This window comes from Equus przewalskii, chromosome 14 (genome assembly GCF_037783145.1).
Source record: "Equus przewalskii isolate Varuska chromosome 14, EquPr2, whole genome shotgun sequence".
NCBI classification, from domain to species: Eukaryota; Metazoa; Chordata; class Mammalia; order Perissodactyla; family Equidae; genus Equus; species Equus przewalskii.
Window position 1 is genome coordinate 70,243,868 of NC_091844.1, and position 12,459 is coordinate 70,256,326.

General features: G+C 51.3%; 1 protein-coding gene across 14 annotated transcripts in view; it reads left to right on the forward strand.

Annotated features, from left to right (window-relative positions):
* The window catches only part of DNMT3A (DNA methyltransferase 3 alpha), a 129,003-nt gene that overhangs the window by 59,955 nt on the left and 56,589 nt on the right, over window positions 1–12,459 (forward strand). For 10 of the 14 annotated variants that reach the window (XR_011526189.1, XR_011526190.1, XR_011526191.1 and 7 more), the window contains 2 exons: window positions 492–535; window positions 993–1,139. The exons of the other annotated variants lie outside the window; for them this stretch is intronic. Coding sequence is in view for 6 of the 10 variants with exons in the window: in XM_070573102.1 (XP_070429203.1) it covers window positions 492–535; window positions 993–1,139 (191 nt within the window). In the remaining 4 variants the exon portion in view is untranslated. The remainder of the gene's footprint in view (window positions 1–491; window positions 536–992; window positions 1,140–12,459) is intronic. 14 annotated transcript variants of the gene reach the window in all.

Sequence of the window (12,459 nt, forward strand, 5' to 3'; positions counted from 1 at the left end):
AGACTGTGTTGCTTCAGCAGAGTCTTGCTCCAGTCGCCCCGTGCCCCACCAACCCTTAGGGCATCTTTGCCATACCCCACATATGGAAGGAAATGCCCCCTTCTGGCAGCGTGCTGGCCGAGGCTGTGCAGTCTGGCCCCTCCTCAGGGAAGGGAGCTCTGTTGACTGGGAGGAACTGAGTGGGGCTGTTTCTAGACCACTCTTTTGTGTGCCTGAGTCAGAGTCAGTGGGCCAGAAACCACAGCCCTGGCTTTTCTGTTGTTCCTTTGGACTTGGGCCTTCAACCCTGCCCCAGTCCTTTCTCTGCTCTGGCCCTGCTCTGAGTCCTTGGGGCCAGCACAGTGCCTGGCACATGGTGGGCCATCAGGTTTGATACATGAACAACTAAATGGTTGGAGGACCCCCGTGGCAGGGACCCCAGGCACAAGGTGGGGCCTCTGAGCCACTCCTGTAACTCCGCCGACAGTCCCTTTGTTCTTCCCTCTCTACAGGCAAAGAACAGAAGGAGACCAACATCGAATCCATGAAAATGGAGGCAAGTGTTTTCCTCAGTCCCCAGGGGCTCTATGGATCCTGATGCTAGGAGAAGAAAGCCACCGCTCTGACCGACTATGGCGAGTGTGTGTGAGGGGAGCCTGAGGTGGCCCCTGCCCGCTTCTTTACCCGCCCCTCTGTGAGGAGGAAAGGAAGTGGGTGTGGAGGTCGGAAGTCCCCCAAAAAGGCAGCCAGCTGGTTCCCCTCCAAGACCAAGCACCTCCCCTTATGGTTTCTATCCATGAGCCCCCCGCCCTCCCAGTCCCTCACTTCTCCAGCCCAGATGGGCTTGCCCAGCACTCGCAGGGTTGACCTCTCTAGCCAGGAGTCAGAGCTCCTGTGTTCTGTTCGAGGTGAGTGCCTCCTCAGTTTCCCCTCCAGGAGGAACAAACCCTGCGGCGGGCCTGTCAGTGCCCATCTTAATGCCGGTCTGTCTCTCTGTCGTCTCTCTGTCCTAGGGCTCCCGGGGCCGGCTGCGGGGTGGCTTGGGCTGGGAGTCCAGCCTCCGCCAGCGGCCCATGCCGCGGCTCACCTTCCAGGCGGGGGACCCCTACTACATCAGCAAGCGCAAGCGGGACGAGTGGCTGGCACGCTGGAAAAGGGAGGTGAGGTGCCTTCTGCCTGGGCCGCAGCCCGTCCCGCAGAACCAGAAACCAGAAGTTAGCTTCAGCCACCCTCTGGGGCTGTCATCAGGCCCTGGCTGAACCTCGATTTCCCCTCAGGTTAACCTCTCACACTTACAGGGAACTGCTTAATCCCTAGGCAGTGCCTGGTTGCGTTGTTCTTTCAAGAAATGTGTGCTGAACAGGTACCGTGTCCCAGGCAGTGTACTAGGCTCTGTGCATGTATAATTCCTGCCCTCTTGGAGTGACATTCTGATAGGGGAGACAGGCAGAAAAGAAGTAAACAAGGGGCTGAAATGCAGGATAACAGAGGCCTGCTTTAGGTGGGGTCGTCAGGAGAGGCTTCTTGGAACAGGTAGCCTTTAAATTGAGACCTACAGGAACAGAAGAGGTAGCTCTATGAGGAACGGGGTGGGGAGAATGTTCTAGGCAGAGGACACAGCACAAGCAAGGCCCTGACTTGTTTGGCAAAGTAGGAGACCAGTATGCCCAGGGTGAGATGAGCAAAGGAGAAAGTGAGGCTAGACGAGGCTGGGCAGGAAGCAGGGGCCCAGTCATGCAGGCCTGGCAGGTCATGGCCAGAAGCTGGTTGAATTCTGCATACACTGGGAAGCCGCTGAAGGTTTCTGTGCAGAGGAATGATTTGATGTGGATTAAAGGGGCAGCAATAGAGACAGAGAAGACAGATTCGGGACGTGTTTTGGAGATGGGATCAGTAAGGGTTGCTGTTGGAGGGGAGGCTCAAGGATGACTCCAGAGGTCTGGCCTGAATACCTGCGTGATGGTTGTGCCACTTCCTCAGATGGGGAGACTAGGGAGGGAATGGGTTTGGGACCGCTGGGAATCAAGAGTTCGGGTTGAGATGCTGAGGTGCCTGGCGCACAGGGAGGTCCTGGCTGCAGATGTAAAGGTGGGAGCGCGTCAAGAGCAGGGGCTGGCATTTAAGTCTATGGAAGCCAACGTGCTCACCTGGGAGAGAGACGGGGAGGGCCGAGGCCAGGTCCTAGGATTGTGTCCACAGAAACCTCAGCCTTTATGGGCCACGTAGACAGGAGGGGTGGCCAGCAGTGGGGACAGCAGAGGGTCCTGGGAGGAAGAAGAGCCGTGTCTCAGAAAGGAGAGGGTTTTCAGGAGGGAGTGGCCGCCCAGCTGTGTGGAAGCTGAATTCGTTGAGACATGCCCAGTGCATCTGAGGACCTGGAGGTAGCTGGTGACTTTTCTAAGAGAAGCTTCCGTGGGGGTCTTGAGTGTGGGTGGAAGCCAGCCTGTGGAGGGCTTCAGCAGCCCCCCTCCCTCAGAGGAATCCACCAGGCTTTCCCAGTGTTTGACTAGTAGAGAAGCGAGTGTTGACCTCCCACTGGAAATGCGTGAATTGCCACCACCTGGGGCATTTCACATCGCTCTCACTTAGTCCTTACCCCAGGCCCACAAAGGAAGGCCGGATCCCCGTTACATCGTGTGAGCTGGCTCTAGAGAAAGTTCAGAACAAGGTGGGGGTTTGGCTACTTGATTGGATTGTTTCCAGTTCCTTTGGGATCCAGGAAGGCAGAAATTACTCTCCTGGAAGAGCCTGGGAAAAGGAGTAGCCTGTCTCAGGTCTGGGAGAAGACAGGCACTTGACCCTGAGCGTGAAGTGTGGTCTCTGGGATGGAAATTCAAGGCCTGGGGCTGTTCTCTCCATCTGGTCAGTCGCCCAGCTCCTGCCCCCTGGAACTTTTAGCCCCTTGTTATGCGTGTGCTGTTTCTGCTCTCCCTTAGCCCTGGGGCCAGAAGCTTAGACACAATGACTTTTAGACCAGGAAGAGCTTCTAGAAAATTCTGTGGTCCTCAAACTGTGCTCCCTTGAAGAAGCAGTATGGAGGCCTGCCCTCACTTGCAATAAAAAAGGGGGTCTTTTCTCAACTGATAGGGAAAATTAAGATAATACATACGTTTTCTCAATTTTAAGTTTTCTACTAAAATTTAAAAAGACCTTTTTATTTTCAACCTCTTCGGTTATGCGCAGAAGTAGAGAGAGTAGTATAATGAACTCCCATGTACCTATCACCAAGCTTCAACAATCACCAAAAGCTTTCCTAGAAAACCTTGAACCTTTGGCATCTGCTTCCTCACCCCTAACCAATAAAGGTAATCAATAACCATTAACAGAAAATCTTTAAAAGTTGACTTAGTTTAAAATATTTTAGGTATGTGTGACTTGAGATGTATAGGCCTGCACACAAAATATATTTTCTGCTAGTAAAGCTGTTGCTTATTCATATGACACATCTAAAGATGTCTGTGGAAAATTCCATGGCTTCCTATACATGTGCCAGCACCGCTGAGGCCATTTTCAGACCCGGGACCCAGGGCCACAGAGTACGTGCTGGCAACAAGCTCACGAAGCAACCAGGGAATGGGGCTGAAAGGAATTAGAATTTAGTCTTCCTGCTGCACCTGGAGCCTGGTGGGAATACCACACTCGCCCCTCTGGGGCTCTGCCAGGGGGCCGAAGGAGGGCTGGCTGCAGGGAACAAGAGTGTTGGGGAAATACAGGTAGCTCTCAAGACTCCCAAGTGCCCCTCAGACGACAGAGGAGTAACTGGCCATCAGCCCTGTTCTCTAAATGGCTTACCAAGGGTCAAGAATCCTTCCTCCTTTCGCAGTCTCATCTTAGTTCTCGGGCCTTTGACCCTTTCTTCTGAAACTGCCTTCCTAGGCCTTCCTGACCTTGTCCCTAAGATTCTTCCCTATTTCCTCCATCTCCGCAGCATCCTCCTCTGTCCCTTAACTGTGGCCTCCCCAGGGCTCTGCTCCTTCCCCTCTGCCAGTCTCCTTGCCCTGAGTGCTCTCGTGGATCCTCCTACCTCCCCTCCTGCCCATTAGCGGTTTCCCAGGCAGTGTCAGTGAGGGTCCAGCCAGCATTTCCTAACCTCAGAATGTGACACCTGCTCTTTAAAAGCTCCTGCGGGGCACCATTCTTGAGCTGACTACAGAAACCTTCCATGTCTGAGCGCTGTGTTAGATACTGGGGCTCCCGGAGCCTAGAGGACTCCTCGTATCCATGATAGGATGAGGGTGCGGCATGTCGGGAAGAGCGTCGCCCCGAGGGGCTTGGACTAATTCTGCCTGGGGCCAGCCACACATCAGCAGGAGGTGGTTTTGGCTGTAAAAGGGTGAACTGGAACTGAGGGAAGAGGGAGGAAAGGCATTGCAGGAAGAGGTAACACGTGCACAGGTTCCGAGGCACACGACAGCACTGCCTTCTCAGGAATGGAAGTTTGTTGTGGAGCACAGGGCGCAGGGGGGGTGGGGAGCTGAGAGCGGCAGGACTGTGGCTGGGCAGGTGGGCGGGGCCGCAGCAGGGCCTGAGGGCTGTGTGCCCTGCTGTGGGGCTTCCACCAGCCCCTCATCTGCACCTGCCCCTTCCCTGGCCCGTGTGCCCCGCCTGCGGGGTCCTCTTCCCTCAAAAGATCCCCCTGGGCTTCATTCCTCTTTCCCACGACCACCTTGTCAGTAGGTCGAAGTCACTGAGTGAGGTCTCCTCTTCACTCTTCTGTCCGTGCAGGCTCCTACCTCCCTAGGCTTTCCCTTCCAAAAACAAATTTAAGACTGACAATATTTCAAAATGAATGCAATTTAAAATAAGTGAATGAGGAAAATGGGGCATTTCCTCTTCCCTGAGGGTGAAGTGGGAGCTCCTGCTGGAGCTGGGCGCTGTCTTCTGTCCGTCCCATCTCCTCTTCTCTGCATCTCTTTACTAATCCTTTTAAGGATTAAACTCTGCTTTAATCGTGACTAGGCCCTGCTATCGAACTTACAGTGGCTCCCCGTTGTCTCCCCCATCATGTCAGAAAATCTCTGGCTGTTCCTCAAGGCTCCCACCCTCACTGTGACCTCCACCATTGCCCCACCTCGCCTACCTACCATTCTCTAACAGGAAGCTTCTCTGTGAGGACCAGTCTCCCCTTTATACTTGCCACGCCCCTTCCCTCTTTTCTGCCTTTGTTCCTACTGTGCTTTCCCCATCCATTCTTAAGGGTTGAGTCCAAGAGCTGCTGCCTCTTCCTGGAAGCTCTCCAGGATTTCTCCAGTCCACACTGACCTCTTCCCTTCTCTGTACCCCTGTAGCCCTTACTGTTAATATTGCTGGATTTAGCACTCAGTTATATTTCATAGAGTATTTTTCAGTCACTACTTTTTACGTGTTAATCATGTCTTTCCCCATCATGCCAAACCTGGTATTTATTGGGCAGGGGAAACAGGCTCAACGAATACATGTTGGTTGGCAAAGCAATTGGGAAATTGGTGAACATAGGACCCCTCTCAGGGAGCTCAGGCTCTTGGATTCCCGCCTTGAGGACCCAAGCCCTTGGTTTCCAGGTGGTTTTTCCAAGGGTGCTGGCAGGTATGCCTGGAGAACAGCATGGAAGCAGGGGACCGGCGTGGGCAGGCTCCCCCGGGGAAGGTGGGGCCCCGAGTCTCCACCCTGTGTTCCTGCTGCTCCTCCTGGGCCTCCGCTGTGCTCACGCTGCAGAGCCTTCCTTGGCCTGGCAGAGGCGGCCCGGGCGCGCAGTGGAGAGCCGAGGTGAGGCGATTCCTCCTCCCGAGGGAGGGCAAGTCCAGGGCTCCTCTGTCTACTAATTATGGGAACAGATGACCCCGAGGGAGCGCGTTAGGTTGAGGAAGGGCTTCCTGGGTGTTAGTTCGTTCGTTCTCCCCACTGCAAGTCTGAAGGGTGCAGAGGCCCAGTCAAGCAGCTGGAGCAGCCGTCCAGCCGGAAGGCCTGCGGACTCCAGGTGTGTCACTGCTTATGGTTCCAGACTCAGTTACAGCTGGGGGGGTGTTACGACTCTCTCATTAATCTCCTCACCCCCACCCAATTCTAAGTTACTTCAAGGCCAGGGTCCCATGTCCTGATGTTCTAGGATCTGGTCTCTCCCCTGGCTTCCAACCTGAAGGGAGGGACTCGTGCATCTTAACACTTGTTTAGATGCTTAATACATATCAAATAGTGATGATAACAAATAATCTGTGACCCTAACATCATCATCTTTCCTCCCCTCCCCCTCCTGTACTCAGACACAACCCCCATCCCCTCCCCCAGGCTGCCCAGCAAGGGCACAGTCCTCACATTCCTGAAGGGAAGGGTGCCTCTGGAGGGCAGTGCACATGCTGGCTCGCCGCATGTGGGACCTTAGCATCATGTCACCACACCACGCTGAGGTCCCCACACTGTGGCTAGGCCTGGCCATACTCCGCTCTCCCAGGCGTGTCTCATCTCCATGAGAGCAGCACTCACCAGTTTGTTTTCTGCCTCTCCCCAGCCCCAGCTTGTCCAACAGGCTCTCTGGGCACCCCTGCCCCCAGGGCTGGCATTCGGGAGGGACTGGGTCAAGGTTTACTGCATGAGTAAATAATTCTAACCTCAGAGTTGTGGGGGTTAATAAAGTGATACGTATTTTTAAGCTTCTAGCACAGGGCTAGCATGTAATAGGAGCTTGATAATTTTGTAAATTATGTAAGTATTACACAAATACAATCCTGTTGTAAAAATCCCATCCCTCCTCCGTGACTTTAGTTCCTGCATCAGAGGTGCCTGATGCTGTCAGTTTGGCGTATATACGACATGACTTTTTTCTGTCCATCGATGTATGTATGTAAATGTATAATTTTGCTTCACAGTTGCTTTTTTTCCCTTTTCCTTTTTTATATAAATGGAACCACACCATAGTTTCATTTTACAGCTTGGTTTTTCACTTAGAATAACTCTGGGCAATCTAGCCACGTAATTGCTGTTATATTCCACCATATGGGCGACCATGATTTTACTTAACCATTCTCTTCTTGGTGGGCACTTGGGTGGCTTACAGTCTGTTGCTGCACAAGCGTGGCAGCAGTGAACGTCCTCGGCCGTGCCTCTTTGGCATCTGTGTTCCTCTAAGATAGATACCTAGAAAGAGAAAGGCTGGGTCGAAGGCAATGTGTATTTTGCATTTTGTAAAATCTGCCAAATTGCCCTGGAAGAAGGGCAGCGCCAGTTTATGCTCCCGTAAACAGGGTATGAGAAGACTTCCACCTTTGCCAACATCAATATTTTGCTGATCTAATGGGTGGGAAAATGGTGTCTTGTTATGATTTTAATTGGCATTTCCCAGATAATAAGTGAGGTTGGACATCTTTCATATGTTTATTGGCCGTTTGTGCTGCTGCTTCTGGGAGCTTAGCAAATGTTGCTTCCTCTTGCTTTATAACCCCGAAGTCTCAACAGACTGTGCTTCCTGTCCGCCCTGGGAAGAGCCGCCTGTGCGTGTCCAGAGGGTCCTCTCCTGCTGTGCTATATTCCACTTAATAAGCAATCCCTAAGCACCTACTTAAGTAGGGGGGCATTGTGCTGGGGGCGTTGGGAATAAGGAGACAAATTAAGTGTGATCTCCTGGGCTTTAGTACAGGCATATGAGAAATGTCAACGCAAAAGAGACCATTAAGGACTAAAAGCAAATTATTTGCAAAGTATGTGGGTATCGGTTTTAGGTTATTCTGATCAGCAGACATTCCTCGCTTATTCACCATATACAAACTAATGAAAACCTGAACTTTTGCAGGATGGCCTCAAAAATAACATGACACACTGCAAGGAGATAGTGCCATTTGGAGCAGGCATGACAAGTATACTTTACCAAAAGGCTGAACACATTTTAAGAGTGCTCCTGTGACAGCCTGTGATCAGTAGTGACTTCCAGGACTGGCCTTTAGAATAGAGTGTGAAATTGTTGTCATAGAGGCTCTTAAGTGGATGGGCCGTCTGCACACTGGAGTGTTCACTTCTTTTGGGGGCACAGAAGGAACAGCTCTTAGAAAAACCCCCACTTTTTAGTGGTGAGAAAACAAGTGGCAGCTGGGGCAGCACTAACCTGCCCGGGGTCCAGCAGCTGGCCACAGCACAGCCTGAATGAGGCAAAAGGGGTTGGATTTTACTAAGCTCCTGCTTCATGCCAGGCACCGTGCCAAGAGCATTAACTTTCACCACAATGCTAAGATATGATAAAGTTAATTCGTTTATCAGGACCCACAAAATGGAGGTCTCCCCAGTGGCCCGCCCCACATCACAAATCTAACCCTAAATCAGCCTGCACTTACCAGAAACACAAGGAAACCTAATGTACACAAGTCACAATCCTCCAACTCAGCTTTAGTTGTCTCACCTGACCCTTGAAGGAAGACCTGCTGCCTTCTAAGGAAATGCCCCAGCTCCTAGCCAATGGTGCCCCATTTCCACAGTGCTTCTTCTAACCTCTGTAGAACTCGCTCTTGCCCCAAATCCCTTGGGAAGAGTGCTCCTCGGCTCGTGAGGCCCTGTACTCCCCCAGTGCAGGGAATCTTCTCCCTTGGATAAAGGACATCAGACTCGTTACTAAATTGTATTATTTTTGTTGTTTGACAGATGTCCGCAATTACTATGAGAACTTTTTTTTTTTTGAGGAAGATTAGCCCTGAGCTAACAGCTGCTGCCAATCCTCCTCTTTTCGCTGAGGAAGACTGGCCCTGAGCTAACATCCATACCCATCTTCCTCTACTTTATATGTGGGACGCCTACCACAGCATGGCTTGCCAAGCAGTGCCAGGTCTGCACCCGGGATCCGAACCCGTGAACCCCGGGCCACCAAAGTGGAACGTGCGAACTTAACCGCTGTGCTACCCGGCCGGCTCCATGAACTATTTAAAAAAAATTTTTTTTTATTGCTTTTTCTCCCCCAATCCCCCCAGTACATAGCTGTATATTTTAGTTATGGGTCCTTCTAGTTGTGGCATGTGGGACACCGCCTCAACATGGCCTCATGAGAGGTGCCATGTCTGCGCCTAGGATCCAAACTGGCGAAACCCTGGGCCGCTGAAGCGGAGTGTGCGAATTTAACCACTCAGCCATGGGGCCAGCCCCACTATGAGAACTATTTTTCTTTCTATTTTACTACTAGGAAACTAAGATTCCCCTAGGTAAGTAGGTAGCAGCCACATGGCTCTCCTTGTGGAGAGGTCCACTGGGCAAAACTGGACTCCAGATCTCAGGCTGCTTCAGTTTTGCACCCAAATGACTCAACCAGAACCATGTCTTCCTGGTTTTCAGTGTTGGCCTCTCAGGAGATTAAACTCTGGGGTTAGGTGAGAGGGAGCGAGCTGGCCCAACCCTCAGCCAGCCACCTCCTCTCCCCACCTCATCGGCTGCAGGTGTTCAGCCCATTGCATCTTTGCCAGGTTTGGGTCCTTTTCAGCCTTCTGGACAGGCCCCCTGTTGCACGCGTTTGGTCCTGAGCCCTTGGCCTCAAACTGCTGTTTTCTCATGATTGTATGTTTGACGTTGTGAAATTGGATTAAAAGAACGTTGGAATGAGATTCCAGAGCCTGGTTTCTGGTCTCAGCTTCTGCCCCTGATCAGTTTGAGGAGGTCTTTCTTCTCTCCACTCTTTAATTTCCTTGTTTGTAACGTGACAGAAATAAACGAGATGACCCCACAGATTCTAAAATGTAATAATTTGTGGGGAGGGAGACTGGAATCATCATCTGTATCTCCCCTTGTCTCCTAGACTACCTTCTGCATAAATTCTAAATTAAATATTTGAGTGAATTCTCAGACCTCGCAAATATGTCCCTAAAATTTTTTTCATAGAATTCGCTTGCTTGGTGCTTGAGTCTAACTTTCCTTTCCTCTTCACTCCTGTTCCCGTTTTCCCCTCTGACGTTTTATATGACACCTGTCTGGATCAGAAATGTAGACCATGATGCTCATCTTCAGACACCTAGGCTGAGGTGAAGACATTGCAGAGTGTGCTCCATCTGACACGCACATCTTCCCGTGGCGTTTCCTTAACTCAGGAATTCACATCCCTGCTTCTGGCTTTGGTCACCATCTACCTAGATCTGCCCCTTAATGCTAGTTTTCTTTTCATTAACCACATGATCATTCATTCATTATTTCAAGGCATTGTCGCACTTTAACTGAGCAAATACTGTGGGCTCAGGCTTGAAGATAACACTGTATGTGTCTGGGTATCTACTATGTTCCAACATTTTCTGGATACTAAGGAAACAAATTCAAAGGAAAGTCAGAATCCTACTGTGGATGCCACCTCCCCTGGGAGAGGTAGGCAGGCAAGTGAATAAATTCTGCGGCAGCCCAGTAGGGGCTCTTATAGGAATATGAGGAAGGGGGCCATGGGAGCAGCTAGCCTGCCCCCAGACCTCGGGGAAGGCTTGCCAAAGAAGAGAGATGGGGCAGGCACTCCACTGGAATAGGAGTCTGCCTGATGGGGACAGTGGGGGAAGGGCATTGAGTAGGATCCTAAGGTAGGTGGTCCAAGAAATCCTCTGGGAGTTTGGAGTTTAGAGCATCTCAAGATTTCTTGTGTATTTAGGTCAACTTTTAGAAGCATTCTCATAGCATTTTCTATGAGGCAGACAGAGGAAGATGGAATGGTGTTCTCTCTGCTTTGCTTTAAAGACCAGACCATTTGTCAAAGGGGCTCCAGGGGTGTTCAAAGGCATTTCAGGGAGAGGAATCAGTGAGGGCAAAGAGAAGGAGGCATGAAGCTTCTGGGTTGTTTAGGGAACAGTAAGCGATCTAGTAACTAAGGTGTGGGAGGGGCCTGCCTGGTGGCGTAGCAGTTAACTTCATGTACTCCACTTTGGCAGTCCAGTGTTTGCAGGTTTGGATCCTGGGCACAGAGCTACACACCACACCGCTCATCAAGCCATGCTGTGGCAGTGTCCCACATACAAAATAGAGGAAGATTGGCATAGATGTTAGCTCAGCAACAATCTTCCTCGAGCAAAAAGGAAGATTGGCAACAGGTGTTAGCTCAGGGCCACTCTTCCCCACCAAAACAAAACAACAACAAAAAATATTCTTGGGGCTGGCCCCATGGCCGAGTGGTTAAGTTTGTGTGCTCTGCTTTGGCGGCCCAGGGTTTTGCTGGTTCGGATCCTGGGCGCGGGCATGGCACCGCTTGTCAAGCTGTGCTGAGGTGGCGTCCCACATGGCACAATCAGAGGCGCTCACAACTAGAATATACAACTATGTACTGGGGGGCTTTGGGGAGAAGAAGAAAAAAACAGGAAAAAAGAAGATTGGCAATAGATGTTAGCTCAGGTGCCAATCTTTATAAAAATGTATATATATTCTTTTTACTAAGGCGTGGGAGTTGGGGAGGACGTGTAAGAAGAGAGAAAATTACAAAGGAAGATGGTCAGATCATCAATGGCCTTCCTGTCATCGTGAGAAATTTAGGCTTCATTGTGCAGTAGGGAGGGGGAATGTGAGAGAATTGGATGTGTATCTTAGGAAGATAACCCCCACCGCAGTGTAAGGGGGCCCAGTTAGCACGGCATTGCGTTTGGTTTCAACTGAGGGTCCAGGTAATGGGAAGCCGACTGGATAGAACTTGTCTCTGGCTAGAGGGAATGGAGAAACCTGCCTGGTATTTGGGGGCCGGCGGCGAGGGGTCGGTCATTATCTGAACTAGAGAATCCTGGAGGAAGAGCAGGTTTGGGGCAGGAAAGGATGTATTTTGATGAGCAGGAGCCTTTAATTTTAATAAAGTTCAGTATGTCCATTTTTTTCTTTTATTGGTCTGTGTGTGGGGGTGTGTGTGATCTCTAAGAATTCTCTGCCTACCCCAAGGTCATGAAGACGTTCTCTTAGGAGGGGCGGACTTTTGAGTTAGGTTTTGGACAAGCTGCTTTTGAGAAGCCAGCAGGGTGGCTGTCCGTGGGGAGAGGTTTAGCAGGCAGCTCAAAAGGTGGATCTGGACACGAGACTCAGGAGTCATCCATGTGGAGGGCAAGCACGGGCTGGAGAGCAGGGAGGGAAGAGCTCCAGGCCCAGAGAGCAGCCCTGCCTGGAGAGGACCAGGAGAGGGAGGGACAGGGGCTGGGGGCTTCTGGGAGCAGCTGGCAACCTATTGTACTACCCACTGTCCTATGGCCCCCATCGGGGGGTCACTGCACATGAGGATCACCTGGGAGTTCTGTTTTGTTTTGACCACCACTGCCTGGGCCCCTCCTCTGGACTCAGTGCATCTGGAATTCAGGGATGGCCTGGCCCACATAGTTTCTAAAGCTCTCCAGGTGATTCTGATGGACAGCTGGGGCTGAGACTCTCTAAACTTGAATAATGAGCTGAGGAAGTATGGGCTCTAAGGCAGGCAGAGCTAGGGAACCGTTTCCAAACATGAGTCGGGGGTGGGGGGGAGAAGACCGGAAAGGACTTGGTACAGGAATTCAAATTTTTCCTTTGGGATGGAGATGGTAGGCGGTCCTGCTGTTTTCA